The sequence below is a fragment of the Monodelphis domestica genome, chromosome 4, assembly GCF_027887165.1.
Source record: "Monodelphis domestica isolate mMonDom1 chromosome 4, mMonDom1.pri, whole genome shotgun sequence".
NCBI classification, from domain to species: domain Eukaryota; kingdom Metazoa; phylum Chordata; class Mammalia; order Didelphimorphia; family Didelphidae; genus Monodelphis; species Monodelphis domestica.
The window spans coordinates 71,677,509-71,701,287 of NC_077230.1; the positions used below are offsets into that span (position 1 = coordinate 71,677,509).

General features: G+C 37.3%; 1 protein-coding gene across 2 annotated transcripts in view; it reads left to right on the plus strand.

The window, feature by feature from the left end:
- Positions 1 to 932: 932 nt before the first annotated feature.
- NECTIN3 (nectin cell adhesion molecule 3) overlaps positions 933 to 23,779 on the plus strand; it is a 203,227-nt gene continuing 180,380 nt past the window's right edge. The window contains exon 1 of one of the 2 annotated variants that reach the window (XM_007493645.3): positions 933 to 1,372. In XM_007493645.3, coding sequence (XP_007493707.2) covers positions 1,219 to 1,372 — 154 coding nt within the window. In that variant the 5' untranslated portion in view covers positions 933 to 1,218. The remainder of the gene's footprint in view (positions 1,373 to 23,779) is intronic. The other variant, XM_001362333.5, reaches the window with a different exon arrangement.

The following is a 23,779-nucleotide window of genomic DNA, read 5'->3' on the forward strand; positions in this document are numbered from 1 at the left end:
CCGGAGTCCTTGGTTGTCCCCAGAGCCACCTCTCCCAAGAAAGGAAGGGGACATGAAAGACGCCCATGAAAACTTGTGCCTCCCCCGCCCCGGGTCAGCGGGATGGAGGGCGGGAAAGAGTGGCTCGCCACCTCCCTATGGGAGGGGGAGGACGAAGAGAAAATGGGTCCCCTCCGCTCTCAACTTCCTTCTCTGCCCGGAGCCCAGGAGGGCAGAGCAAAGTCGCTGAGAACATGAAAACGTGTTCCGTCTGGAGGATAAGAGGCTAGCCTCTAAAATGGGCGACGGAAGGACAATCCTCCTTCTTCTCCCCAGCCAGCGATTCCCCTCCCGTCCCCCCCCCCCCCACCCCCCCAAGCCATCTCCGGCAGCTCCCAGCCGGGATCAGCCCTGAGCCGCAAGCTGCCCCGCCTCCCATCTAGCCGGTCAGCACAGCGAAGGGCAGAGGAGTGATTACCCCTCCGCCCTCCGCCCTCCTCGCCGACTGCCGCTGGGGCGCTGTAGACCCCGGGTGGGGAGAAGGCGGGAGAGACCATTGGAAACATTCGGGAAGGGGGATCAAGGGAGGGGGCGCCTGAAAAAGGACTGGGAGAAGAGGGGGAAGGAGGGGGTAGGATGTTTTAACCTCTTCCAGATTTCCCTTTCTTTTCTCTTCTTTTAAATTAAAGCTTGGCTTGGGGAGAAGCTCCCTTACTAGAGTGAACGTGGGAGTGGGGGAGAGACATTTTCTTTTTTTGGGCAGGGGTGGGCGCGGTTTAGACTTAAAGATCCAGGCGAGAGAACTAGAGTTCGGGCAGAGGGGCGGGAGAGTCCGAGGGTCTCCTTCCTCTTAGACTGCTCCGCCCACACCCCGCGCCCGGTCCCCCTCCCGCCCGGGGAGGGGGTGGTGCGTTCCGAGTTCCCAGGAGTTCGAGGAGGGCGGGGTGGAGGGGGAGGGGAGTGGCCGTGGCGGCGGCGGCGGCGGGCGGGCGGCTCCAGCCTCAGCCTCAGCAGCGGCGTCGTCGACTACGGAGTCGAGGCAGCGGCAAGCGCGCTCGGCTCAGTGTCACCCGGCGGCGACGGCGGCGGCGGCGGCGGCCCGACCGGAGCGAGTTGGAGGCGCGCGCGGCAGAGCTGCCGCTGCCGCGGCCGCCGCTGCCCGGAGCCTGAGGCACCGGGGCCAGTAGAAGCGGGCAGGGGGGGCAGGCGGGCCGGGCACCGGGGGGAGGGTTGGGGGGGATGGCGCGGACCCCGGGGCCGGCACCGCCGTATCCCGGAGGCGGTAAAGCACAACTTTCCTCCGCTTCTCCCCCCGGAGCCCAGCTCCTCCTGCTGCCGCCGCCGCTGCTGCTGTTGCTGCTCTTCCCGCTGTTCTTCTTTTCCCAGTTCTGCGGTAGGTGAAACCGGAGCTTGGGGCTGGAAGGGCGAGTGGAACCACTCGTCCTCCCTGGAGTCCCCTCCTGGAAGCTCGGGGTCCCGCGGCGGGAGGCCGTTGGGGGGGGTCGGCGGTTGGGGCGCGAGTAGGGGCGACGGACTTTGGCTGGAAACTTTTGCCCCGGTGCGCGGTGAGGACTTGCTCCAGCAGCTCCTCGGGGCGCGCGCGCGCGCGCTCCCCACCGGAGTGTGGGAAGTGTGCAAGGGGGCGCGCGCTTTGGTAGTTGTGTGTGTTCACGTATCTGGGTAGCCTCGGGCCCCCCCCCAACTTCGGAGACAGCTTGGGGAAGTGGGTGCCAGAGGTAAGAGTCTCTCCATCCAGCCTCTTTTTCCAGTTTACCCTTCCATACCCCGCTGCACCAGGCTTCCTTTGCGGGAGTTTTATTTGTTTGTTTTTATTTATTTCTTAGTGCTTAGTCTTTTGCTGCGTTGTTGTGGGAAGCATTCTTCATTCTCGCTTCTTGGGGACCGTTACTTTCTCTCTAGCGCGCGCTCTCTAGCTCCAGGCACTGGGGGATTCCTGCCTTGGAGTCGGGACCGGGAGCAAGATTAGGATGAAGCTGCACCCTCCTCCTTCTCCTCCTCTTCCTCTTCCTTTTCCTTACTCACATCTTCTCCATTCCTTCCTGCGGATCCTGGACTCCGTTGCAAGAAACCTTTTGGAACACATAGGGACTCCAGAGGCTGGATAGAGATGTAGTCAGGCTTTCTCATTCTCCGTCATCCTCGAGTCCTGTAGCCCTGGATTAATCACTCCTGCAGCATCCCCAACATTCACCTTTTCTTTTCGCCCAGGGGTCTTATCTCGGTGCTAGCCACTTCTTCATTTTACCAAGATCCCTGTGGCTTACTAGACTCTCGGTTTTGCATGAACCTACCCCCACCCCCTTTCCTTCTATCCTGTGTATCCCCCAGAGTTATTTTTTAAATGCTCTGCAGCACCAGTCCCCTAACCCTTCTTTTGGCATCTTAATCCCTTCTCTCCTCCCAATCCATGTTATTTTCTTATAAATTAGGCTCAAGTTTTACGAATTAGTTTTAGACCACAGTTTCTCCACCACATAGGAATGATGGCACTGGATGCTTGTAGTTTGTAGTTATTTATTTGTTTCCTGGGGTGTGAGGCTAGAGACCTTATTTTTGGTTCTTGTTTTAACATCACTGCCTCATGTTCGGGAAGTGGAGGAGAATTTCTATCCTTTTGCCCCATCTCCCTCTCCACCCGGGATAATGAACGGTCTTTGGAGATTGTTTACATCCTCACCCATCTCCCTCTCTCCCTCTCCCTCTCCCCCCCTCCCTCTCCCTCTCCTTCCCTCTCTTTTGAAGATTATTGGTGGGCAAGAGGTAGTGATAGAAATTTAGATCTCACCCCCACCGCCAAAAAATCTATTATGGGTCAATGCAGGCTGCTGTTTCTGGTTGTCTGTTTAAAGAAACTTGAGAGTTTTGCCAGGTAAATGGTGATTTGATGAATAGTGTGATTTAGAGAAAAGAGACACTCTTAGGAGGCAACCGTGGTCCTGTGGTTGTAAGGGGAACAAAGTTATCTTGCAGAGATTGAGTGCCCCTATAGGCAGTGAACTCCCACTACCGCTTCATCACCATGTCTCTGGCATTTAATAAGCTGTTTTTGACTTAGGTGTTTGAGCTTGATAGAATAGATGATTTGCCTTAATTTTACCTGATATACAGTATTTCTTCTCTATTCCCTATGGAAAGCCTGGAAGGCACAAATATCAAAGGTGGTGTTCTCTGTCTCAGAGTTCTTATTTCTTTAGTCAGTGACTGATGTACTTAAATCATAACCCCAAAATTTGTAGCATCTTTATTATAGTGGTAATAGAGATTGGAGGAAAATAATAATATTCATTTCAGGGGGGAAAAAGGACCTGGCTAGGCAGTGCCCCACTCAAGACTGTAACACCAGCATTTACAAGGACAAGGGCTTGCATAACCTTTTCACAGTACTCTATTTGTGCAAGTGAAGTGTTGATTGTATTTTGAAGAAACATGGTTAGTTTATACATAGAAAAACATTTTTAAGTTTTTTCTTTAATGTGCAAGGGTTTTTTGAAGGACGTGCTGTTTTATTTTCAAGCACTAAACCAACCTTATGTCCTGTGTTCATTTAAGTATATAAAATATTTTATAATAGATGTTTCTTTAAGGCTTTTCATTTAAAAGTTATTAGATAAAACTCCATTTTTAATATAGTCGCATTGTCTTACCTGAGGCATTAACTACTAGTTTTTTCCTATTTCATTTATATCCATAAATTTTTTAACAAGATAATAGCAAAAAAATTCCACCAAACTCTTTGACAGTATTAAGTGGATAATCTTACTGTGCCTTGCACATAGTTGGAGCTTATTTATTGGGTTAAGTAGTCATCATTTTATTCTCTTTTTCATTGGGTAAATTGTATTTTTAAAGGAAAACTTTAGCCAGTTGACAAGCTTCATGGTTTTAAAAAATTATTTGAACTTTTCTAACTAGATGGTCTTACAGCATCTTCTGATTTTACAATAAATTAGTTCCAAATGTAAATCTTTTTTTTTTCACAATCACTGTTTGTTTTTGTTAACTTTTTTCCTTTCATTTTAGGCAATACTAGTAGAGTTTAGACTTCGGAAAGAGAAAATTGATGAGAATCTGATAGTCAACAAGTTTTTTTTTAATGATAGAAATAAAACCATCTTCTAAATTATCTGTAATACTGTACCTTATGCCAAGACAGTCTATTTGTTGATTAGTATTTTGGACCATGTGAATAGAAAATCTGCATGGGGAGTATATTATATTTGGAGAATAGATAGATGGAGACTGGTGGACCTCAGCATCAAAAAGATAACTTCTTTGCCCATTGTATTCTCATATTACTTCTATATTTAATAATAGAAATTGGAACAAAGAGAAGGAATAGGGATAATTTTGTAATCACAGTTTACTTAACTGCTTTATTGTTGTAATAAAATAAACATTTCTTGATTTGTTGAAAGAATTCTAGTTCTTTATGTAATGTTCCTTTTTAAAATGTTCCTTTTATGTATCCTACAAAACATTTTCTCATTTGGTTTTGGTCTGGTTGCATTAATATTTGCATTACATTTATAATATTTAATATAGATGCAAGCCATTTGCAACTTAAAATGCAAAAAAAGTCTTACTTTTTGTTCATATTGAATTGATACTCTTTTTAACCTTATGGTGAGCCTCACATGTTTTCACATTCTTGTTTTCAGTGGTCAGTATAGAACAAGAGTTCTTAATCTGTGGTCCGTGAATTTTTTTCTTTTTAAAATATTTTGCCAACTATTTCATTATATTTAGTTTCTTTTTAATCTATGCATTTTATCTTATACATTTAAAAACATTCTAAGAAAGGCTCCAAAGGCTTCATTAAGAATCTTTGGCATAGAAGTTATCTCTATAGGAAAATATAATCCACTTTTACACAATTTATAACCTCTTATACTGAATTTCAACTTGATGCCTGATAGTCTTAATCCTGAAATGATCTCTTTATTATGAAATAAACATAGATGTTATCTTATAAATTTTGCTGACATTAGAATATATATTCCCAATATTCTTTTAATATGTAAAGTATTACTGTCTTTTTCCAAACTTGTAGGGAGAACATTTATTTCTTTTATTTCTATCACAAATGTTCAAGTATCCAGCTATATGTGAGGGTCTTTGTAATGTAGGCACAATAGTTAATTAATAAATACTTATAAAGACTATCAGATAAAATCTTAGGTATAGTGAATTGTTTTCTTTTCTTTTGAAGAAGGCATGCAGTTACTGAATTTTTTTTATAAAACAAAATTAGGGAGTTTTGTTTTTTTTAAAGGTTTATACCTCATTGATCTGATTTTGGACAACTTATTTAGATTTAGCTTCTGGAAATCAAAGCCCTTGAAGGTTTATTTATAAGTACAGTGTGTGATATTGTGTTGTCTACAAGAAACCTCCCCCAACTCCTTTTATTTTCAGTTCCTTCTCTCTGTTAATTATCTCTTCTATATATTGAGTTTACTTTGTTTGTATTTGTTTGCAGGATCTCCTCCTCTACCACATTAGATTGTAAGCTTCTTGAGGTCAAGGAATTCTTTTGCCTCTTTTTGTATCCCCAGCACTTAACAAAGTATCCGGCAAATAGTAGGCACTTAATAAATGTTAAATAACTGATACAGGATAATTCCAAGGGATTTTATGCTTGAGGTAGTTGTTGAATTTCAAAAGCAGATTTTAGTTTGTATTAGAAGAATGAATAGTAGGAAAAGAACATGTTTTCTTTATGTACATCAAGAAATAAGATTCTACCTGATGCTATACAATGACGTTTTGATAATGGCTAAGTATAATGAACAGAATCTGTCTGCTAAGATTAAAAGCAGAATATTTTCCAAGGAAGGGAGGAATAAGTCTTAATAAATGGCTTAAATTCAGCAAATTTTTATGAAATGAGCCTAGTAAGTACAGAACACTAAACTATCTATTTGGATGAGATAAAAAAGAGGTAAGAAAGACACTGTCATCATCCATATAGCACTTAAGGACTCTTGAAGTGTCTTGCAAAGAATCAGAAATCTCGAACATGTAAGATTTAAACTTCTAATTTAGTCACAGATTATGTGTATCCACACATTTATATATAGATCACATTTAAGATTCATGAATCAAATTCATATTTAGAATTGCAATAGATTGGCAAATTTTTGGTGTCTCATCTGGCATGGTCAGGTAGAACATTCTGTTGGAATGATTTGTACACATAAATACAAACTTTTCTCAAGAATTATATTAAGCTAAAGTAAATTTAACACTTTAACTTTATTAAACATAAATTAATCTTCCATGGATTACTGAGTTGGCCCTCAGGAGCTTGTGGTTTTGAGAATGTTATCTTTTATTAAGAACAGTAAACCTAATACATTCAGCTTTATTGTTTGGATTTCCTTTATTGAGGTCTTTCCTACAATTTAGAGTTAGAGTCTTGGCTTCCTGTCCTGTGTGTGATTACTCCCTGGGTGACTATGGGCAAGTCACCTTCCTCTCCTGCATCTTACTTTTTCTTGGCTGTAAAATAAGGGAGTTGGACTCTGATGTTCCTTTTCACCTCTAGACAGATGATCCTATGATGCTTTTTTCTTCTATTGATAAGGAGAGAGATTAAGTACAAGCTATTGAGCTCAACCTTTACTTTGTAACAAACCACCAGTTGTTTTCCAAACTAGAAATAGAGTTTAGGAAGACTAATTAAAGATTTATATTACTGTGTCACCATATTCATCCCACTTAATTTTTAACATTTTAATATCCTCTTAATTAGGACTATAGTTTGAAATAAAACTTGATTTTTTTGCCTCCAATTAATAAAGAAAAACAATGTTTATTATTGTAATTATATTTCAGGTAATCATTTCACTTTGATCTTCTCAGAGAATATTCTGAAGCCTTCATTGAGTTTATTGTTCTGTTTCTGATGAAAACTTACAGAGGTTTCCTTTTTTGTGTGATTATAATTGATTTGTTCTTTTAGTTTAGCAAATATTGCATAAATATAGAAAAGTCTTAATTTTGCCATATGATGATGACCTCCACCAAAAAAAAAGTTTTTTTAACTATAACTCAGTTACTGACCACTGCATGGGTGGTTTGCCCACAAACTGTGATAAATATTGGAAAGAGCTGTTTATATTGTGTGTCCCTAATCAATTTTTATTCAGTAATCTGGCAATCCAATTATCATTTAAACCTTATGTGCCATAACATCCAAGAAGCCTTTTCCTGATCCCTGCAGTTGCTAGAACCACTCTTTACTTTAAAAAATATTTTAAACTTGTGTTTATTTTGTACATTCTTAAAAATGTATAAATCAGCTCTAATTATAAGCTCATTGATGACAGATTGTTTTACTTTTCCCTTTGAATCCCCATTGCCTGTAGAAGGTGATTAATCACTGCTTGTTGATTTGATTGAACTCTTTGTAGTATATTCATTCTCTGCCTAGACAAACAGGAAAATATGAATACAGGAACTGCATCAGCAAGGACAGTTGCTACAGAATTACTGTGCATGTTCCTGAGGCAAGCATAGAAATGCATATCTGATATTTAGATGCCTGGACACTAATATGAAACTAATTTGGTTTTGTACTTCGAAGTATGATAATGAATTGATAAACATTAATGTATATATGAATAAGAGTAAAGTATGGAACTTTTCCTAAACTTTTCCTATAAACAGCTCTTCAGTAACAAGCTGATTCTTTTAGCCTATGTCATTATTTTACTCAGTGACTTTTACTCATTCATTCTGAAGCCAGTTGCCTGTTTCACCCACTAGAGGGCAGCATTTAAGAAGAAAGGTAAATCCAAAAGTTTATTGTTAAAGATCTCATGCCCAATTAAAGGTCTGGTAATGAGAATAGTTCTTGAAAAAAAATTGATATAATTTCAAGTTTTTTCCAATGATTATTTGACCAAGCCTGCATATACCTTGTGAATGAGGTGATTCTTAATATTTTTCTTTCAAATCAGTGGAATGACTTGGAACATATCATATTCAACCCTTGGTTTTGATTCATGCCACTTATTCTCCTATTCAATGAATTCTAATGACTCCCTATTACCTATAGGATCTCATATAAAATCCTTTGGTTTTTAAAGCCTTTATAACAGGCATCATTCCTACCTTTGTAGTATTCTTGCACCTTACTCCCTTCCAAGAACTCTGTGATTCAGTAACACTATACTCCTTGTTGTTTCTCACACAGAATACTTTACCTCCTGACTGAGCATTTTCATTGAACACCTTCCCCACCCCCTTGTTTAGAACTGCCCCTATCTCATCTTTTCTTACTGTCTTCCTCTCCTTTAAGTTTTAGCTAAAGTCATACCTTCTGTAAGTTTTTCTTTGTCCTCCATAACTTTAGTACCCTACCTTTAAAATTCTACCTAAAGTTTGTCCTGTGTATATTTTGTTCATACATTGTTGTTTGCTTGTCTTTTCTATTATGATTGATTTTTGCCTTTTTCTTTTCCAAACTTAGCATGTAGGACCTGGTTTGTAAAAATAAATACTTGTTGACTGGATAGTGTTATTTCCCTTCTTTCATATTGTTGCATTTATTGTTATACTACTTATTTGATTTATAAATTTTCATTTCTTTAAAAACAAGGACTGTATTCTTAGCCAGATAATTCCCTTTCCTTTCTTAAAATTTCTTATTATCATTGCTCATGCATGGGATAAGATTGTACATATAAAATAAAATTGGCTGTATTGTAACAGAAAGAAACTGACTAGTTAATTTCCCAAAAGATGAAGTCAAGTAATATGAATATGCAGTTTTCAGAGGAAGAAAATCCAAGTTATCAACAGCTATATGAAAAATATTTCAGATTATTAGTAATTAGAGAAATTCAAATTGAAGCATTGCAGGTTCCACCTCTTACTCATAAGTTTAAAGATGACAAACAAGGAAAATGACAGTTGTTGGAGGAGTTACAGGAAAACAGGCACACTAACATTCTGTTGATAGAGTTATGAATTGCTTTATACATTCTGGAAAACAATTTGAAACCATGCCCCCTGTATAGTTCTTTACCCCAAATAGATAAAAGATAGGAAAGGACTCATATGCACAATAAGAGTTTTTTGTTTTCTTTTTTTTTTTTTGATAGTAGCAAAAGACCTGAAAACTTACCCATCTATTTGAGAATAGTTATCCATGTTATGGTACATGAAAGAAATAGAATATTATTCCATTATAAGAAATTAAGAAATTGATACTTTCAGATAAATTTGGGAAAACCTATATGAAATGATGTGTAGTGAAGTGATTAAAGCCAGTAGACAATTTTATACAACAGCATTATAAAGAAAAATCCATTTGAATACTTTGATGACTTTTATCAGTGCAATGAACAGTTATGATTAATGATGACATATGCATTTTTCCATATGGACAGTGTGGGATTTTACTTTCCTAGACTGTATGTATTGGCTTCAAGGTTTTGTTTTTCTTTTTTTCCCAATGGTGGGTTAGGAGGTTGAGATGATAAATAAGGATAGGGTAGAAAAAGAAAACAGAAAAGAATGTCATTGACACCTTTCTTTAAAAAATCCAGAGAAGAAAATAGAAGGAAAGCCATAAAGAAGCACAGACAAGCAGTCAGCTTTGCAAGTAACAGGTTAAATTTATTATATACTTGAAAAGTAAGCTGATATGGAAAATGGCAGTTTCATGTATAATCTCTTCCACCTTTTTTGCTTAAAAAATTATATGGAAGGGCCCATTTTATGTGTTAAGTTCAGGAAAAAAAATAAACTAAGTTAAAAAAAAGAAAGAAGGAAAATCACTGGGTTCCAGTGTGGATGCCATTTCTGAAATGGCTTTGTATATACACGATTGACTAGTTTGGAGCAATGATCAGAATCAGCAGCAAGCTATAAGAAAGGACCTAAATGAGAAGTCAACATTACAACAACACTGGTCTGATTTCTTAGACCATATCATTAACACCCCTAAAATAAAAATGGATAGGTCAGAAAAATATATATATGTGTATATATAAAAATACATATTCTATCACCTTTTCATAGAGAATTTTAAAACAAAGATATGAGGAGGCTAGCAAACCACTTCATCTAGTAAATACTTGATTTCCCCATGCAGAGAGGTATAGCAACCTAGGACAGTATCAGTTTAGAATGTAAAATCATTTTAAAAATATTATGGCGGATAATAGAAGACTGAGAAGTATCACTGAATAATATGGCATAGATAGGGAGAATAAATGGGCAGAAAGCTCAGGGTGATGCCCATCTAAATCATATCAACCCAAGAGTAATTGTAGTTTAAAACTGCAAGATTAAAAAGAGGAAAGACAAAAATGACTGATATTTCTTGATATTGATATTTCTATATGACAAATTCTTCTCATAATTATTGCCTTAGTGATTGTCCCATTTGGTCCCCAGTCCCTCATTATGCTTGGAGGAAGTAGTAGAAAATGACAGTTAAGAAAATATCAGGATGGGTAGGTGGAATATATGAGAAATTAGAAGTTATGAAGTTTTAAAATATTAAGTAATCTGTTTATCATACAACTGAAAGAAGGGAAGATATTCCAAATTCATATCATCACCCATAAAAGGAATCTAAACTGCTATACTTGTATTTCTCTTCATACAGCTGTCACCTTAGTTTAGGCTTTAATTGCTTCTTGCTTAGGCTACTGCAACAACCTTTTAGTTGGTATCCCTGTCTCAAGGTTCTTACCTCTCTAGCCTATCCCACACATGTTGGCAAAGTCATTTTCTTTAAACACAGGATTTAAAGTTCCCATATTGAAATATAGTGGCTTCCTATTGTGGCTAGGATAAACTTGAAGGTTTTTTGTTTAACTTTTAAAAGCCTCAAATCAATTCTCAACCCTTATCAGACATTACTCCTTTTCCTGTATTTTTTGATTCATCCAGATATCACTTTCCCTACTCACAGCATTTCATCTACTGTCTTTGGCTGTGCCCCATGCCTAGAATAAATTCTCCTTATCTCCACCCTAAAGCATCCCTGTCTTTAAAGAGGAAGAGGCTCATCTTTTGTGTAAAGCTTTTTCTGGCCCCTTCCAACTATTAATGCCTTCCCTCTCAAACTATATTTAAACTGCATTTATTTTTATATGTGCCTGTGATATCCTCAATTACAATGTAGGATTTATTTCAGTCTTTGTGTTTGTATCTCCAGCACCCAGTCTATTCAGTACCTGGCATGTAGTAATCTTATTAGTACTTATTGATTGACTTATTTTTTCATATATATTGAGAGTTCTTCATAAAAATAAAGAAGCAGTAGCCAGGTTTTCATAGGCTAATTTCAGTGTCCATTATAGACTTTGAAGGTTTTAAATTGTAGTAAATAAGTAAACTTTTGTTGATGGTAGTTTTATATTTTAATGATGGAAATCCTAAAGAGGCAGTATTTCTTCTTGATTTATTAATTGACTGGTCAAGACATCCTAATCTGGTCAAATAATTCTCTTGATAGGCAAAAGATCCTGACCTCCTGGACCCGAGTTCCTATATTTACAATCTTAGGAGCTGTTATTCAGCTCCTCCCTTGAACATTCCAGCACATCTCTAATTGGAAACTAGCTAACTAGGAGGTTGCCCATCAAACTCTCAATCCTTCTTCATCACAGTTCAACAACTTGACTAAGTATTGGCACAAGTGCTGAGCCAGCACCTGGGGTGGGGAGGCTGCTCTGTTTCCCCTCTTCCCAGTGTTTTGAGACATTTTTTGCATGCCCCACCCCTCTGTCCAGCCACCCAAAGCAAGCACTTACTGGGGTAGTGCAGAGGACTCCCAGCTTGAAGTTGCAGTTTGGGCACCCAAACTTGAAAACCTTCACCAACCCTGCCATAGGTGATGGAGGTTAATGTAGGCAGAGAATCATTGGCTTCCTTATCTGATCCAAATTTTGTTAAAAATAAAACATTAGAAAAGCAGTAGACTAGAGGGAGCCCCTCTAATCCATAGACATTAATACAGTATATGAAAAATAAATTCTCACAATGTTAAACCTTTGTATTTGGCATCATTTCTATGTCTGTGGCATGCTAATACTGATGTTACAATTACTATGAAATGGATTATGAAGGGAATGATCTGAAGTTGAGATTTATTTCATATGTTGGACTTAAAAGTAAGGGGCAGACAATATATAGGGCACTGGGCTTCAAATCAGGAAGTCTCATCTTCCTGATTTAAAATCTGGCCTCAGGCACTTAATAGCTGTGTGATCTTAAGCAAGTCTACTTGGCTCTGTTTGCTTCAGTATCTTCATCTGTAAAATGAGCTGAATAAGAATAATGGCAAACTACTCCAGTATCTTTCTCAAGAAAACTTCAAAATGGGGTCACAAAGAGTCAGACAGGATTGAGACAACTGAGCATCAACAACTATCAAGTAAGAATAAATCCCTGCTCACCTAAGTTGGAAATGCTCTGGTGATAAACTGAAAAGATAAGAGATTTAAATAAAAGGTAAATCTGCGATCTAGTTTGGTGGTTCTGCTTTTAAACTGCTTTAATTTTATGTATCCAAAGTACCATCTGTTCCAAGAAAAATAAAAGTAAGGTCCTGTCATTGGATTGAGAATAAATAGGTCCATAGAGGTGGAACATGGCTATAATAGTTTTATCATTCTCTAAGGGTAGAAAAGGTGGCACATAATGGAGAACAATCAGGCAAGCACTCAGCAGCCTTTATCCCAATGTGCTGGCATCTGCTTGCTTTAATAGCTACATTAACCATTGTAAATTTCAGCATTTCTATAAGTTAATCTTTCAACAGGAAAAAAGACACTAAACTAGAGAAACTCACTCTAATATTACCAACAGCTGTCTCATCTATCACAGACTTTGAGAGGTATCTCCTACATACCTATAACCAATTGTAGGTTTATAGAATCAAATGGGCTTGATGACATTAATTTAATAAGCTTAGTATTAATGATTCTTAACCATGTTAACAGTAAGATTTCTCTTATAGGTAGAACATGTCTAGATATTTGGGGCTTTTAGACTTCAGACTACAGAGATTCTAGTCAAATGTTAGATTCTTTATTGTCTTCCTTTTCTCCTAAAAGAGTTACACCCATAACAAGGGACAAGTTTTTTTTTTTTTTATATATATATATATATACTATAAAACCTTTTAAACTACTTTTATAAATTTGAAGGACAATAAACACTGGTTATCTATAGTAGTTCCTAGAATAAATGTTAGCCAGCAAACAGTAATAGCTAGTTATTAACCAATGGGCATCTTTTTTCTGTTGTTGTAAAGGTAATTGTAGTTCTTAAATGGAGGTATTTTTCAGAGGATAAAGATGAGAATGTCACTGAATGAGAGGCCATGGATGGATTTTGACTATAGTTGATGTGCTCATGAATCTGTTGAAATAGAATCTCTTGGGAGCTATAAGTAACTTCTGTTGTATTGAAACCAGCTTCTGTTCATAAAATTGGTTGATTCATATATATGTATATATACAGTATCAGTGACCTTGAATTTGAATTCTGCTGCTTCCTTTGTAACTGTGGTGGACTTGGGCAAGTCATTTCTGGACTTCAGTTTGAAAATCTGTAGAGTGAGGGGAGTGTAGTGGGTGTACCATGAAATTTGTGTTCCTAAAACAAAAAAAAGTTCAGAATCTGATGGCAGTTTTTAGTTTTGGTTTGTAAAAACATTGAAGAGATACACAGTTAATGAAATTTTGAACTTTGTATTGAACATTAAAACTCCCCACAAATTTTTACATTCTAAAAGTGTTTCATCAGACTCATGAACAGTATTAAATTGAAAATACATCTAAAGTTACCTAGGAAAATTTAGGGCTTAAAAAATACATACTGTTCCTTTGCTGCCCTCTACAGTTGTCCAAAATAGTCCTTGATGAAGACATTTCCCTTCCAACCATTTAATTTAACAACTGGCTAGATGAACCATGGATCTTATCTTTTGAGTGTGATAGGGAAACGATTCTGTTTTCCAGTCAAGTGTTATATCCAATACTAGTGTTGCAGGAAGGATATCACTTCTCAGAGGACGGGATTTAAGTAAGACTAGAGATCATCAATGAGTCAGTTTTTATTTGAATGCTATTTAATCTTCAGCAATGTTAAGTTTTGTGGGGAATAAAGAAAAGTTGCTAAATTTGGTCTTTGTCCTCTGGTTGCTTATAATTTATTTGAGGAGAGTAAGACTTTTGAAGTCAACATTGTTCTTTTTATCAATGTTCTGAGGTCAGTAGAATTGTTTTTGTTTTTTTTTTTTTGCTCTGTTATTGTTGTCATTGTGTAAATTGTTCTGGTTCTCTTCTTTTCTGGATCAGTTTGCGCATATATTTCCATGTTTCCCCCAACTCTCTTGGTGAATTCATATGGCATAACAATTTTCTTTTACAACAGTTTTTTCAGACATTTTCTGATTGATGAACATGTTATTTTGCTTTCATTTCTAGAGATTCATAATAAAATGTGAATTCTCATGTCAGTGTGTTGATTTATTGCAAGAAAGGCCTACTGGGAAGGTGTGTTTGTGTTAGAGATGAAGGGAGCAGATTAGTGGATGGTGCAATAGATATACATAAAGAAAACATCAGCAAAGCATTAAAATACACAGAAGAAAAATATGCAGGAAATGCAGATAGCCCTTTTGTTAGTTATTACTTTGTTAAATTTAAATGTCTGTAATATACTTCTTTAAAAGCAAACTATATGTTATAAGCTCGTAGTTTCTCACACTGATTCATTCTTGTCCTTTTTTGCATATTGAAATGTACTTGGTTGAGTTTACATTTAAAAAGAAAATAGTGACTTTAATACATAAACAAGTAAAAGAACTTATGAAATTGGGGCCCTGCTCTTCCCTCTCTCAAGGATTCTGGACTCCCTTGTATCCCAATAAAACAAGTTTCTGTCCTTTGGCTCCTTGCCCTGCCTGAGTTATTCACTCCTGAGAAAGTTTCCTAAGTAAAGCCTTGTGTTTAGTGAACAATGAAAGTCCCCAACTCACACCTTATAGTAAAGCCAAAACCTTAAGCTAGGTCTATTTTTAGATCTAATACAAAAGGGTGCTAAGTACCTATAAAGGTTAAATTAATCACAAAAAGGTCAAGTAACTTACAAAAGGCAAGCTTAACAAAGAGGTGTGAAGTACTCAGAGGATTTACTCTAACCAGAGAAGGTGAGAACCAAAGAATTTGAGAACTAAGAATGGGCAGTCCTGGGGAAAAATCATCTACTGTGATTGGTAGATGTGAAAATTTAGGAGGTGACATAAGAGAAAATTTCTTTAAAAGGAAGGGGTAAAAGGTAATTTGGGAGTTGGAGTTTGGAGTTGGAGTAAGGGCATTTTGAATGGAGTTCGAAATTGAATTCAGTGTGGAGTTAGAGTCTGAACTCAGTTCAGGAGATTCAGTGGAGGACTGGAGCTTGCTTGGAGACAATCTTGTGGTGAGTGATAAAGACTGACTCACTCTCCCTTAGGCTCATTTGGCCTAGGCCCTTTTCTACTGCTTGGCTATTTTCTCTCTCTCTCTCCCTTCCCCCCCCCCCTCTTAATTCCTTAATTTATATTAATTAAAATCTCCATAAATTCCCAGCTGACTTGGGTATTTTCATATTTGGGAATTTCCCATGGCGAGCATTTATTTTAGATTTTAAGTCAAAACACTAAAATTATCCCTTACGATTTGGCCAAAACCTTTACAGTTTTGGCATTTACAGAGCTTTAACATTCACACTAGATTCCTCAAATGTAGTGAGCAGGGTCCTTAACTACATAGGCCTTCAGTATACAACATGGATATTTGTTACAGGATATCATAAAGTAAAAAGGACTCGCTGGATCCTATGAAAAATTATAATTATAGTAATTAAACATTTTCAGAAAGTTGCTAAAAAAGTCCCTTTATTAGACCTGTATTTATAAACTTGTGAAGGAAATGAGGTTAGCATATACCTTCTACATCCTTCCACCTCTTCTATTTCTATTTTTCAGATGCAGGGTAATGCTCAGGTAGTCTTCTTTTCTCCTTCTAGAATGCAGCCAGGGAAATCTCCCCTTAGGAAAAGGCTGATGACTGGACTCAGGAAAAACTGTTCTCAGAACCTCTAGTGTCTGACTTTTGCTCAGAAAAGAAATGGGATAGAAGGCAATCAGTAATTGATTCAGAAATTCAACTATTGGGCTCTCCCTGGGTTTTACTTGCAAGTTGCTATTATTGCTCCATAGGAGGAGGTAGAATCGCTGTCTTCCTGCCCCTCCCCTCTTTCTTGCACTTGCTTGAGAGAGTGCTGAAGGTTTAAGCACTGCCATCTCTGTGTGGGAGTGGGCAGGAGGATCTTCATCAATAAACCCTTCTTCTCCAGGAATCACCAGCTATCTTTGAGGTATCATCTGGAAGTCTGATTTAGGATGTAACCTTTTAATCTTAATTACATATTCATGCAGTACAGATTTAACATTATAGGAGTTGAGAAAAATGAGATCAGTGAGGACTGGAGCATCCTGTAAATGGGAATGGCTTTCCCATCAGACCTCACATAACTTAGTTTTTCTCTGCTCTCTAATGCCTTATATATTATAGTTATATGTATTTATTTATCCTCCATCTAGACTTTAAATTGCATGAGGGTAAGGACCTTTATAAACTTTTTATCTTACCAAGCACAGTGTTCAATTAAACACTATACACTTTTGTACTTGTGAATAAGGCAGAACTTGGCCTTGATTATGATAATCTATATAATGAATTTCTTCATTCACTGTCCTATATAGGATCCTGCTCTGGCAACCAGTTCTGTCTTTCTCGTGTAATTTCAATGTTATTTTTTTCCTTCACTAGGTCTTTTACCTCTACCTCCAAACATGTAATCTTTGAAATAACTTGCCCTTATTCCTTCTACTCCATTCTATACCCAATGCATAATCTCATCCTCTATCCTTTATTGGTTGGTGACTAATAAAACTATAGGAATGGATGAATGTCCAAGGAAGAGAGAGAATGGTCTTCATTGTGGAAGAAGAGGCATGGAGAGAAATGGGAGTGGACAAAGTAACAGAAGTAATACTCTGTCTTGGAGCTAAGGAAGAAAAACATTTTTTTAGGGAAACATTCAGTAGAAGTTTGGGACTAGGAGAATCTATGAAAAGCCCTAAGAGTTATGCTAATAAGGAGTTCATTGATAATCTTTGGGATCATAATTTCAGAAGTATTTTAGAGACAGAATCAATTTTCAAGGAGTTAAAGAGAATTAACATACATGTACATGTAAAATAGTTTTTCATAAAATTATGTTCAAAATTAATTTTTCATAAAATTATTTACAATTTGAACATTATTTCTTTTTTTCTTGACACTGTATCATTTTACAAGTACACGTCAAAACAATTTTTAAACTCATTTTTAAAGAATTCAAATTACAAGTTTTCCCTCAAAGCACCCTACCCCCCCTTGAGAAAGCAAGCAACTTGATATGAGTTTTACAGAATGACATCATTTCTACTGTCCATTAGCCATTTCATTATCAACTTGTTTAAATAGGTCTGGATTAAATTGTTTCATTGATGTCCAATTGTAATAATTTTATACATAGGCTTATCTGATCAAACAGTAATTATAAAAAGAACCCCATATGAGCTCCAAGCATATCTTAGTTAGCAAATACTTAATTTGTTTGCCAAGTAGAAAGAAATGTACCAGAAAAATATATTAAATAATTATCATACCCTTTGACCCAGCAATACTACTATTAGTTCTGTATCTCAAAGAGATCAAAGAAAAATAAAAGGACCTATTTGTACAAATATGTGTGTGTGTATCAGATTTTGTTGTATGGCAAATATATATCCAGGTTTTTCTGAACTTAGCTTCTTAGATATCACAACTTGTTCAGGCATTCTCCAATTGATAGAGATCATCTCAGGTTCTAATAATTTGCCACTACATCCCTGCAGACATTTTTCATTTTCCTTTTTGGTCATATTGTCCAGTCTGATTGGTGTGAGGTGGTATCTCAGAGTTGTTTTAATTTACATTTCTCTAAACAATATTTATTTGGAACATTTTTTTTTCATAGAACTATAGATAGTTTTAATTTCTTCATCTGAGCACTGCCTTTTCATGCCCTTTGACTATTCATCAATTGAGAAATGCTTCATGTTTTTATACATTTGAGAAACGAGGCTTTTGCCAGAAACTTTTCCCCATTTTTTTCCTAATCTTGGTTGCATTGGTTTTGTTTGTATAAAATCTTTAATTTAATGTAATCAAAATTATCTATTTCATTTTTTGTTATATTCTCTATATCTTATCTGCTCATAAATTCTTCCCTCATCTGTAAGTCTGATGGATAAACTATTCTGTGTTAACTGTAATTTGTTTATGGTGTAACTCTTTATTTCTAGCTCAAGTGCTTGGTATATGGTATCTTGGTATATGGTATAACTTGTTGGTCTATGCCTAGTCTCTGCCGTACCTTTTGTATATTTGCAGATAGTGAGTTCTTCCCCCCAAAGCTTGGATCTTTTGTTTTTTATCTAGCACTATGTTTCTATGGTCATTTACTACTGTGTGTTGATTATCAAATTTATTCCACTGTTCCATTCCACTATTTCTTAGCCAGTACGAGATAGTTTTGATGATTACCACTTTTTTAATATAGTTTGAGATCTGGTATGGCAAGACACTAACTCAGATTTGAATTTAGTTCATATAATAAGTAGTCACTGAATTGCATTCAGTGTCACTTAGAGTGAATTTACCAGCTTTTTCTTTTGTTGGGTTTGATTTGTCCCTGTCTGTGGTGCCTCAGTTTAGAAAATTGCTTTAACCTGATAGTTAATGCCTTTACAATCTGGCTCTAGTAAGGTTTCCAGCCTTAGGTTACCTTGTAAATCTTTATACCCATTATTATTATTTTTTTTTTTTTAGTCAGAGGACTATTAGCTGAATCCCACATTCAGCCTGTTACTTTCTAGTCCCATGAATTTTTGCAGCCACTATCCTGCATGTGTGAAATGTTCTCATTCCTTATCTTACCCTTCTAGCATCTACCCTAAAAATGTGTATCATTTTTAAAACCACAACTCTTGCTAATATATAAACATTTAAAGACAGGCAAATGTGGAAATTATGACCAAGTGATTTCAATATATTTAATATAAATGAGAAAAGGAGGATAATGGAGAAGGGAGGAATGAAAAGGCTTTTCTTTTGTAGTTGCTACAATAGTGAGAGTGATAAAAGTTAGAGAATCTCCTCCCTTCTTTCCCCCTCTCCCTCCATCCCTGTTAAATTGGATAACTTGAGTTTTTAAAATTTGTAGTGGTCTATGTATATGAACATAAATAGTATAGTAGAATTAGTAGAATTCAAAAATTCACAGTAAGTAATCCCTCAGTTGTAAGAGTGAAAATTATGAGACTGGCGCTGTAAATTAATAATTTTACTAATCAAAAGTAGTAGAGGAAAAGGGTGGAAAAATAGGAGAGAAATATATAGGTTGCTTTCCTCATTGCTCCATTTAGTTTGCTAATCTGTGACTACCATAAGGACCCTTAGTCACTGTCACAAGGCTGTTCAATCGACAAGAAACCTGGAAAAGAATAAATTGAAATCTGCTCTTGCCTGGGTTTTTCAAACTTATTCTCTGCCCCTTAACTCTCACAGGGCATGTCTTGAGAGTCAACCATGGCTTTCTAGTTTGCTTGGGCTGCCCAGGGAAGATGCCCTGCCCCCTGTCTTCCTGATCTCTTGACTACCCTGCTACATTTTTCCAGCTATCATTCTATCTTACTGACTCAATTCACCCAATGATTTCCTTCACACAGTCAAATTCGGATCAAATTGTTAACAGAAACTGAGGTCAAGTGTGCACCCCAGGAGAGAGATGGAGAGTAAATTTCCTTCACACACAGCTATATGATACTTCCTGGGAATGAATATCTAGTATATTTTCCTAGATAATAGAGGGTTTATCAACTTAAGCAAAAAGGTTTTGTTTTTAAAAAATTGGTACTGAAAAATTTTAATTTAGTTCAACAGATATTTATTTGATAAGCACATACTCTTATAACATGTACTTCCTGTTACTACAGGCTTTGATTTTTATACTTGTTAAGCAGTATTGACAACATTTCAAATTGATGAGTTAGTGTCATCGTTGGGAAGAATTCGATACCTAAACTATAGAATAGTGAATGAATAAATGAATGAAAAAGAATTTAAGTCTATTATATGCCAGGTACTATGCTAGTGATTACCTCATAAAATGGTTCATTCTAATTTGGGGACAGCTTTAATTATTGGAAAGATATTCCTTTATATTGAGCCAAAATTTAACTTCAATTCATAAATGCAGTAATAAGGACTTTTAGTGACTCTCTTATGGATAACCTCATGAGCCTTGGTACATGGACTTTGTGGTATCTACTCTAGTTGTATAGCACCATTTTTTTGTAATCTTGCTTGTCTGAGGCCATCTTCCCCAGCTGTGGATCCTATAATATCTTTTCCCTCAAAGTATCCTTATCCTATTAATGGAATATAGTATAGAGATTAGTAAATGCAACATTTATACAAAATTTAGTCTCTTTGGTGTTGGGGGAAGGCTTCTGGTAGGACATCAAAATAGCTTGTGGAAGATTTAAGGATTCTAAAATGTGGAAGTGAAGTAAGGAGAAGGTATAGGTATGTTTTGGGCATTGGGTACAACTTAAAACTCTGTTGTCCCTTGGATCAACTATGATTTAGATTCTTCAGAGATAGTAGTATTCCATTATTTGCAACCATAGCACCACTAGAAGAATATTGGCTTCACAAGAATAGGTTTTTGTTTCGGGAAAATGAAACAAAGACTTTGAACATATCTAATTCATCTTTATTCTTTTAAGACTTCTATTGTTTTCACTCTAAGATTATATAAGCCAGTGATGGTGAACCTATGGCATGGGTGTCAAAGGTGGCACACAGAGCATGCTCTGTGGGCACATGGCTCTCCCCTTCCCTAAGTTTGTTACTAGAAAGGCAGAGGGGTTCAGGCAGAGCTGCACCCCTCCCCCTCTCCACACCTGATGACATTTTTTCTGCATTCCCCACCCTCTCCCCAGTAGCCCAATGGGAGCATGGGGGGGCGGGGGGAATAAGGTGGGCTCTTTACAGGCAGCAGAGCTGGAGGAGAGCAGAGAGCTTGGACCACTCCCCTCCTCTACTCTATACAGTGGCTGAGAAATTCCTCACTTCACCTGCCCCTCTGTCTAGCAGCCCAATGGGAGGGCTTCCTCCTTCTCTTCCTTTCCAACCTTGGCCTCTGGTGGTGGGCAGTGTAATAGAGGGATGTATTTTGGTGGTATGAGAGAGAGAGAAGGAGAATGGAGTACCTTCTCCCTCAAAGCAAGGCAAAGGAGGGATATCTGTTTTAAATTTGACTAGGAGGGAGAAAGGAGGGTGAATCTGTTTGTTTTCCCCCTTCAGCCCTACCTAGATATGGCCCTCACTGAGCCTGTCAGGCTATTACTCTGTTTCTCTCCAGTAAGCTCTTCCTTCCAGGGGGAGAGAGGTACCTTCACTCCCCTCTCAGTTATAAACTACTCTTTATTCATTCATTAACCAGTTGTAAAAAATTTATTCTAGGGTAACAGGAATACAGGATGAAATTAGGAAAAGCTGGTAATTTGAGGCAAAGGAAAAAGGAAGGAAAAGTCCTTAACTATCTAAACCTCTTTCCCCTAAAGTTGAGGTGACTTGAGTTTAATAGCCTCAAACCCCTGTGGGGTTCAAGGTGAGGAACTTTGACTTTGAGCCCTGCCCAGGAGGAGCCTCAATTCAGGAGAGGAGATTGTGATTTCTTCTTCTGGACTTCTCTTCTTTTCAGTTTCTATTGACTTGTTGGAATGGGTTTTGGGGATAGGTATCAGGAGTCAGTGAAAGGAGAGGTTTCTTGGGATCAGGACTCAAAGACTGTACCTTCTCTGTAGCTGTCTCTGACCCTGGCTCCAACTGCCTCCATCTGGATTCCTCTTCCTCAGGATTCCAAACCCTCTCTGCCCATCCCCCACTGCTGCTGCTGGACGCTATAGCCATTCCAGGCTCTTTGCATGTCCAAAAAAAGTCTCTGGATTTCCTTCTCTCACATAGTGAGAGGCATGGCACTCAGGTCGGGGGTAGGGCCTGGCACTCCATCTCTAAAAGGTTTGCCATCACTGATGGGCTCTCTAATTTTTTTAGTTGACTTTCTGTGGATTGTCCATGTTTTTATTTAGCCTTTCTTGAGGTACATCATCCAGACCATAACATATTGCATATTTTTAGAGAGAAATAGATTTTGATGTTCAGATATTTGTCTTTATAACTGTAGGGACAGCACATTTGACTAATAACCTTTTTTGGAGCACTTAACATTGACATCCCTTTAATTGAGTACTGTACCTGATGCCTCAAGCCTTAAATTAAAAAAAAAAATACTAGTTTGACTTAATTTTTCTACATGCATTAACTTGTTGCTCATAATAAAATTCATTTTTATGCTATTTTTCTACCTACAATCTTGTGAGATCTTCCAAAAAATTATAAGTTTAACATTCTCTCCAAAATATCTATCATCTGCAAAATTAGTGGAATTTTATTGTGTTCTTGTACTTTAAAATCTCCAGAGTTAAACATGACCTAAGCTCTGAGGACAATACTACCTACTTTTTTTTTTTATTTCAAAACCCTTCCTTTCTCTCAATATCTATACTAAGTATTGGTTCCAAGGAAGAAGAGTAGTAAGGGATAGACAGTTGTCTAGGGTCACAGCTAGAAAGTATCTGACACTGGATTTGAACCTAAGACCACATCTCCAGGCTTGGTCCCCTATCCACTGATTCTGCCCTTCCAAACTTTTTTTTTTAACTTTTTTCAATGACATATAGAAACAATTTTTGACAGTTGTTTTTATTTTTACATTTTATGATTCAGATTCTCTCCCTCTCTCCCTTTCTTAAGGCAGAAATAGTCCGAGATAGGTTATACTAGTTATTTCATACAGTACGTATCTCCATATTTCCTATGCCATGACAGAAGACATAAAGCGGAAAATCTCATGAAGGAAATAGAGAGAATGATGGCATGTTTTCCATCTGTATTCAGTTTCTACCAGTTTCTTCTTTGGGGTGTGGATAGCATTTTTTTTATCATGAGTCTCTTTGTGTTGTCTTGAGACCTTGTTTCATTGATAATAGCTTAGTTCTTCACAGTTGTTTATCATATAATATTTCTGTTACTGTACACAATATTCTCATTCTGCTCATTTCACTTTACATCAGTTCATATAAGTCTTTCTGGTTTTTCTGAACATCTCATTGTTTTTTATGGCACAATAGTATTCCATTATACCTGTATGCTATAGCTTAGCCATTCCCCCAATTGATGGGTATCCCTTTCCGTTTCCAAACCTTTGCCACTTCCAAAATTCTGCTAAAAATATTTTTGTACAAGTAGGGCCATAGCTCTGATCTCTTTGGGTTACAGACATAGTTAGTGGTATTACTGGGTCAAAGGCATGGCTCTACATTACTCTTCAGAATGTTTGAATTAGTTCACAGTTCCACCCGTAGTGCTTATATTAGTGTCCTAATTTTCTTATGTCGCCTCCAATATTATATTTCCTTTTGGTCATATTAGTCAATATGATAGGTGTGAGATAGCATCACAGACTTTTAATTACATTTATCTAGTCAATAGTGATTCAGAACATTTTTTCGTATGACTATGTAATTTTAATTTCTTCATATGAG